Raw genomic sequence first — 7,867 nt, forward strand, 5'->3', positions numbered from 1 at the left:
CGATTCTGTACTCTGGCAGCATGGCCTGGACAAAGCGTGGGCTCACAGACCCAGCTGGCACTCGCAGTTTCTCCAGGGCCTGCTGCATTTCGTCTTTCCCGCACCAGCTGGAAGATCTGTTGGCACTTGCACACAGCGAGCTGTTGTACCAGGAGATGACTGTGGAGCCGGGCTGCAGAGCTGCCAGTGCGATGTCTTTGGGGCTGCTGGAGTTCAGGAAGAGGGAGAGCTTCTCCAGGAACAGACCCACCCTTTTCCTCTCCCTCAGGAAAGAGGAGTAGCTGTTCTTGGTCCGCATGGTGAAAAGGTGGCACGGTACCTCGGGGGGCTTCAGGAGCTCGATGGTGAAGGATTCCCAGGCTGTCAGACCTCCGGAGTCCGTGGCAGACAGCACAAATTCCTGAGGGGAATACTGGAAGTCGATCTCCAGGGGATAGCCGTGCATGGCCTGCTGGGAGGTGTCAAACTGCAGCCAGCTCTCCGATCCCTACGGAGAGCCGTCAGCTGGGAGGATTTGTAGAGATAACTGAGTGGAGTTGCCATCTTCCTCATCATAAAATGTGTTGGCAGGTAAAGGGAAAAAGAACAGGCATCCGATGGTTGCTGTTAGGAATTTAATGGAATGAACAAGCTTTGGGGAAATGTTTGCTTGCCCTTTAGAGAGGAGGGAGAAAAGGGAGGGAAAGAATTAGGAAAAAATTGCTATCTCTTGCTGGATGATGGCAAAGAAAACTTGTCAGCCTCAGGACTGTGGAGTGTGCTGAAACTGAAACTTATAACAGTAAAGTCTTGTCCTTGATCACATCTTAACCTCATTTGTTAAGCGTTTAGGTATCTGTTTATTTAAAGAGCTGTAAATATCCTCAACAATGTTTTGTCTAGTCCAAAATATTATTCAGGTCTTGTATAGTCCCTTCCCAAACAATAATATCTCATTCTAGTAAATTTTACACAGAAATACCACAACATGGTATTGTTTCATCTTCTATTTCCAGCATTAATCATGGATTTTTTTGTTTGGGGATTTTATGAGAGTATGGGTGCCTGGGATGGGATTGCTGTGAGTGCTGCATGTCTGCCTGGTTTGAAGAGTTCCAGAGAATTTGGGAGTGGACACCAGGTAAGCTGGAGGATGATAAAGTGTGGGGACAAATCTGAAAGGAAATTTCCTCTCTGTCACTGTCAGGTGAAGTTTGCTACCAGGCTCAAGGAGTGAAGAATCACAACACAGAGTTCCTGCAGCTTGTGGCAAAAATGGTCCTTTCTTCTTGCCATTTCTGGATCATGTGTATTTGTGCTTTCTACACTTATGATAAGGACTAGTAAAATCATGCCATCTCCTTATATATTACCTAATGTAAATATTAGAGAGGGATTAATTCAGGACACAAATATTTAGGTCATAAATAGTCTGAGGACTGCATGGGTTCTAATACAGGAAACCAGAGGCACCTTGCAGGGTGGATGAAAAGGTTAATGGCAGCTGTGTTCAGAAGCAGGAACAGAAAAGTAAACTTGTTTTTACCTTGAATTACAGTCTGCAGCTCTTGTGAAGCAGAACATGGAGGAAGAGTTCCTGCACTTTCCACAAACTGTAGTCTTTCAGATGAGGGAAACAGCCGGCTGCTTGGATCCAGGTGTGATGGCAGCAGTGTCTCACCCACCTCTGTGAAAGTGAGATCATTACAGTTCAAGGTGAAAGGTCATTTAGATCTATGTGAAAGGAATCTTATGTAAATAATGTGTCACAGTGTTGGGAATACAGTTTAAAAGCTTTTATGGCATGTGATTGAAGACCTTTGCCAGTTTCTGCCAGCACAGGAAGGACCATGGGAAGCAGGCTGGAGTTCAACCTCCCCTTTAAAAAAGGAGAGAATGCAAGTGGCTTCTATCTCTGGAGAAGAAATTTTTTTTTTTTTTTTTTTTTATATTTTTACATGGCCTGTGCTTGCCAGAGCACTAATAACAGTATTGTGTTAGGGCTCTATTGTCCATCTGCGGGATTTGACAGATCATAGAATCAAAGAATGGCCTGAGTTGAAAAGGACCTTAAAGTTCATCCAGTGCCAACCCCCTGCCATGGGCAGGGACACCTTCCACTATCCCAGCTTGCTCCAAGCTCTGTCCAACCTGGCCTTGGACACTTCCAGGGATGGGGCAGCCACAGCTTCTCTGGGCAACCTGTGCCAGGGCCTCCCCACCCTCACAGGGAACCATTTCTTCCCGATATCCAATCTAAACCTCCTCTCTGTCAGTGTGAAGCCATTCCCCTTTTTCCTGTCACACCCCACATGCTCTTGTAAAATAGTCTCTCTCCAAATGATGCTTGCTGAGACACCTGATTGCAAAGCTAAAGTTTTAGGCTTTGGGTACACACTTAATGTAGGTCTAATAAAGTTTTACAAATAAGATGGCTCTGAGGGGTGTTAACAAGGCTTGGAATTCTGCACTTTGTAACTGTTTAAAATCTCCCATGTGTACACTTTTACAGATTTAATGTAAGGTGATTCAGGCATAATGCCATGAATTTACCCAACTGGCACTACAAACAAACGATCTCTGTTGTCTTAACTTAAGCCTGAGTCACAGATTCACGCAGTTGAAAGAGAAGGCAGACTAAAAAGTGTGTCTGGCCTAATTCTTTACTCCACAAGATACTCAACTACTTCTGTGTCATTTTCGATAAATATTTATTCTTCAGTTCTTAAAAACCCTCCACAACGTTCCTCAAGCATCTTTTCTGATGTTTTATCATCCTTACTGTGAGAAAGTTTATCTAATGTCCAACTTAAATCATCTTAACTGCACTTGAAGGTCATTAGTGCTGTGTTAGTTCCCAGGAGATTCTGAGAATGCTTCTTTTATCTTTTAAGCAAAATATTATATAAAGCTATGTATTTTCTCAGTCTTCTAGATTAATGGTTTCAGTTTGACATGTTCTTGAGACCTCTGGCCATCCTTGTGTTCCTTTGGAGCTTTTTTAAGGGTCCACATCTTTCCTTAGATAGGATGGCCAAAGCTGGGCCTGGTCATTCAGCTGAGCTGTTATCTGCTCCCAGCTGAGCAAAAAAATTGCATTCGCTTATTGGGAAGACTGCTGCTGGCACCTCCCTAGTGCAGGGAAGTTGTGCTTTTGCACAAGAAACTGTGTTGAACTATTCTGGCAGGACTCAGGGCAGGAAAGAGGATAAAAGGAAAGTCAAATCTTAAACGTACCCGGTATGCTGCTGGGCAGGTGAGAAGTGGCATTAAATAAAGTCACCAGAGGTGCTTCTACAGCATCTGGCTTGATGCCTGAGATGATGTGTGCCTCCAAGGTAGGCTCGGTGACATTTGGCAAAATTCCACTTGTTCCCAGATCTTTGTCTGAAAGTGATTCCTTTGTGCCACTGGATAAAATCCTTGCGGGTTGTGGCTCTGTTCTGAGCATGCTGCTGCTGCAAGGAGGAGGAAATGTATTTGTTGGTCTGGATAACCTGGACTTGTGAAAGGTAGAAAAGTCTGGCACAGTAAGAACTGGAGCAGTGTCAGGGTGGGACAGAGTGATCAGACTTGGTCCAGGAGGTGCTTCAGCTTTACCAGGGACAGTGCTGGTTAATGTGTGAGGAAAGCTGGCTGAGGCTTCGGGACTAAAAAACAATTTGGAATAGAGGGTCTGTGCTTCTCTCTGGGCTACAGAAGAAGCTGTGCTTTTCCCTCCAGCAGATGAAAAACCACTGGGCTGTGGGATAGTTGTAGAAGGTTTAGATTGAGGTTCACAGCCATTAGTGAAGACTTGGCTCAGACTGCTTCTTGCTGTGACAGCTGGGAATGTGTCATCGATGGGAGATGTGAAGCCAGACAAAGCTGTGGCCCTTACTGAAGCTTTTTGGAATAGTGAAGGGAGTGCTTCTGGAGAGAGGGATGCACCAGAAAGCTTTTCAAGTTCTGGAAAGTGGCTTTTTGCCTCATTGATGTAATCTGGCACTTCTGATACTGACATTTCTCCTGGCAAAGATGGATGTAATTCTGTCTTGGGAGAAAATGCCATTGCTGAGCTGTGAGGCCATTCCTGAAGAGTGTTTCTCACCCATGGCCTGGAAAGCTGCTCTGTGCCTGAAGTGATGTCCTGTAGGAGATGGTATGTGGATATCTCTGATTTGCTGGAAAGGAAATATGAGTGTGTCTCAGGCACGTGAGGCTCTGGCTGCTCTGACAGCAAGAATGTACCAGAAGGTCTAGCAGGCAGCACTTCCAGTTCAGAGAAGAGAAGCCTGGTTTCAGTTATCAGGGAAGGTGACAGATCTGGACAATGAGAGTCTGCAAACATAATGGATACTGAGGGGTTAGTTGGCATGTCCTGTGCTGAGTCCATTTCTAAAGTGACCAAGCTTTCTTGACTTGCAAGGTGGATATTATTCTGCATCTTGTAACTTGCTATGGTTCTACTTTCTGCACAGAAAGTTGATGAGCTCTGAGTAGGTGACAGCACAAGTGGTGTGAGTAACTGGCTTGGCACAGTAAAGAACAAGGGCCTGGAAGCCTCTCCTGCAGCTGGTCTTTGGGTAATTCTAGTTGGTTTTAATGCAGGTGTTGGTGTGATCATTAATTGCCTGCGGTGTAGTCTTGGAGACTTTCTTTCATAATCCCCTCTCCTGAGTACTCTCCAGCCTGCAATTTCATACCCTAGCAGCTGTGAGAGGTGATGTGAGTTCACGTTGTGCCGCAGGACTTGGATGAATTCACGGAGCAGGGCAAAGCCTCCGCACGTGACCGGCCAGGAGAGCCCCACGTAGTGGCTGGTGGTGAGGTCGATGTGCCCGGTGTCCTCAGCTAGGATGTGTGAGGCCCTTGCTGCTGGGCCTGGGTGCTGCAGCAGGGTCAGCAGGGAGCTGTCCAGGTGCAGGTACTCAGCCATCCTGCACACCACGGACAGGCGCTCCTGGATGTCCAGAGTTTCCGCTCCAGCAGAGAGAATGATTTCAGCAGAAGTGATGGGAGCTTCCTTCCCACACCTGACATGGAAAGTCCAGAATTAAAGTGGATAAGAATAATTCTTTTTACCCCTCCCAGTTTTTGTGAAGATCCCTGTTTGAATTTAGTAGATCATTGTTCAAAATTTTACCTCTTAATCCAAAACTTCCTTCTCCATGAATATATGAATGTTTCCCGTTCCACTAACTTCACTGATCACTAAGTTTGTTCCCACTGCTTGTGCAGAACACAGCGGCGTGGTCTGAATTTCCCAAACGCTGTCCTCATTATGGAAGTAATTCACTTCAGAGATATTCCCAGTCCATTAGACATCAAATGTAGGTACTGACACTGAGAAAGTACCACCAGTGGTAACAGTGTCTTATGGGGCAATTTGGAGGCTCACTGGGAGCCTGCCTCTCTCCCTGCTCACAGAAGAGTTAGGAACTGGAGCAGGGAGGCTGGATGCCATCTGTACAATGGAGAGTCAGTGTCCCTGTGCCCATGTCTGCTGTGCACTGTAGCTCTGGGACAACAAAGCCTCCAGCTTTTATATTCAGCATGTGCTTGTTCAATATTTTGTGGGGTTTTGTTCTAGTTTTGGTTCCCTGATGTCACATTTCCACAGCAGGAAAAACCTGCCCTGTGTCAATTAGGGAGCACCCATCTTTTTTTTTTTTTAAATAATTTTTCCCTCCCCTCACTGATTAGAGCAGAAGCCACGGAGGCCAGCAGTACTCACTGGTAGCTGTTTGGCATGCGGTTCAAATTCTGCGTTTCCAAGGATAAACTGCTGTCCTGCACATGGATGGTGAAGTTTCCAGCAGCCCTCAGTGTTTCCTGGGCAGGCACCCCTCCAGAGGCAGCAATGTTGAACAGGTACACTCCTCCCTCCCCTGCCATCGGCAGCCCTTGCAACGTGTTTGTTTTGGGGTTGAATTCCAGCCATTTTGGCAAATCTGCACCACTGGCTAAAGTGACCTGCTCCGTAAGAGGATGGCAGAGGAACAGAATTAGTGATAGCAAATGCTTTTACTACTCCAGTTTTACATACTCTAAGCTCTAGCTGGATAAAAGTTCAGAAACAGTCACAACTGATCCATTTGGAAATCTTAGAAACCACGGTGCCTTGGTTTTTTATGTAGTGCTTGTCTTGGGTGTTTTTTAGCATAGTGGCAACACTTACTGTCCATTTCCAAGACCCTGCATTCTTTAGACTGCAGGTAGACAAAACACATGTGTCTGTAGGTTGTTTACTTGCTCAGTAGGGAAGTGCTGCACCAGCAGTGAATGCTGGTGAGATTTTTGCCATCAGTTCTACCTGTTTCTAATACATTTGAGGCACTTTCTAGAAGGAGATTGTTAGTGAATTCATTTTAAACATAAAGCAAATGTCTTTGCTGCAGGATTGTACCAGGAAATGTATTGAATAGTGTTACCTTGTACTGAGTTACTGTTCCCTGAAAGGCAAATGCTGGCACTGTATAATAGAATATTTTTCCCATGAGGACAGTTGCATCTGGGATTATTCCTTGCAGGTTCTTTGTTTCTTCCCATCTGTTGTTCAATCCCTTGGCAACCTCAGCAGGAGAGCTCACACAGACAGACAGCAGCGCAAAGAGAAGAGGGAGCAGGGGCAAGACTCTCAGCCCTGGGAGCACAGGGGTCCCCGAGGCAGGAGAGCTGTGCTGGATGTGCCCTGGGTACCTGCAGGCATCATCCATCTCATCCAGTGCCGCTGGCAGCTGGGTGCTGCTACTGGAGCTGTAGGGGAAAGAGAAAACCCAAACCTGTGGGCATGTGCTCCTCAGATCAGCCAGCCCCATCTCCCAGCGAAGCAGAACGCTGGCAAATGTCTGAGGCTTCTCACTGCATTGGTTACAGCCCTGCTGGTCTCTTTGGGCCACGGTGACATTTGGGGAGGGCTCTGGGCTTTAAGAAGCCTCGGTACTCACCATCACTGCTCTGTTCAGCCAAAGGATTTCCACGGGGAAACAAAGCTGGTTCATCATGCTTTTTAACCCAGTTGCCTTCAGTCTTGCTGTTGCTCCCGTCTCTGTTTCTGTTGTGATAAAAGCCCACTCAGAAGTGAAATGCTACACTGGGGCCTCATCAGGGGGGCCTCCAACATAGGGCAGAGCCAGGTGAACAGTGCAGTAACCTGACCCGCCAGGATTTTGTGGTGTAGTGGTGACAAAAGGAAAGGTGAGTATGGCAAATGGCACTGATCACGGGGACAAAGGCAGGCTGAGACTCACTATCCTTCGTAGCATCGAGGGCTGGAATTCGATTTGCTATGTTTGATGCTGCTTCTACAAGAGAGGATAAGAGAACAGTAATAAGGGCTCTCATAAACCTGTGAGTGGCTTCCAGCTTTTAGATGAGCAGTGCATACAACATGCTTGGTCCATCCTGCTAAGGACAGCTTTGTTTAAAAGCACGCAAGAAGAAAAGAACATTTACTAGCTCAAAAGATAGAACTGAGAAAGCATGGATGATGTTTTGGAGCCAGATGACTGCAGCAGCAGGGCAGGGAGTGCTCCTTTCTTGGTACAGCTCTGACAGCAAGATGGCTTGAAAACCACAGCCTGCTTTGCTTTGGCCCTACAACCCCAGTGGCCATTTATCAAGGAATCAGGTTTTGCTCTGCTGGCTTTTAACAAGTATTTTCTTGCTTCTGTTTGTGGAGGTGTTTGCAGTAGTTGCCAAGCTTTCTGTCGTGCTCTGTTGTGCAGATCCCTTCCATTTTAGCTATGAGGCGAGCGTGCTTTGGATAGAGCAAGAAGTGGTGATGCAAATCTTACATAAAGACAAAAATTGTGTGGTATCTACCAGAAGACAATGGCTTGCTAGTGCCTGCAGTGTGTTCCTATACTCTGGGAAAAACAGAAACCCTACTGATAGGTGTGCAGTG

At 46.4% G+C, this 7,867-nt stretch overlaps 1 protein-coding gene across 1 annotated transcript; it reads right to left on the bottom strand.

Annotated features, from left to right (window-relative positions):
• Window positions 1-487: 487 nt before the first annotated feature.
• On the bottom strand, window positions 488-5,963 carry LOC121675573. The gene is made up of 4 exons (XM_042051137.1): window positions 5,696-5,963; window positions 3,217-4,994; window positions 1,526-1,666; window positions 488-654 (listed from the first exon to the last, which is right to left on the bottom strand). The coding sequence occupies exons 1-4, from the start codon at window positions 5,854-5,856 to the stop codon at window positions 488-490; spliced, it is 2,247 nt and encodes a 748-aa protein (XP_041907071.1). The 5' UTR covers window positions 5,857-5,963.
• Between the last annotated feature and the right edge of the window lie 1,904 nt (window positions 5,964-7,867).

Source organism: Corvus kubaryi, unplaced genomic scaffold (assembly GCF_017639235.1).
Source record: "Corvus kubaryi isolate FWS band 111438036 unplaced genomic scaffold, C.kubaryi_AGA036_p1.0 74, whole genome shotgun sequence".
NCBI lineage: Eukaryota > Metazoa > Chordata > Aves > Passeriformes > Corvidae > Corvus > Corvus kubaryi.

Coding starts and splice junctions, on each gene's coding strand:
- LOC121675573 (XM_042051137.1), bottom strand. CDS start 5,856: ATGGCAGGGGAGGGAGGAGTGTACCTGTTCAACATTGCTGCCTCTGGA. Junction 1,667..3,216: donor CCTGCCCAGCAGCATACCGG/GTACGTTTAAGA, acceptor TCACTTTCACAG/AGGTGGGTGAGACACTGCTG. Junction 655..1,525: donor GCTGCAGACTGTAATTCAAG/GTAAAAACAAGT, acceptor TCCTCTCTAAAG/GGCAAGCAAACATTTCCCCA.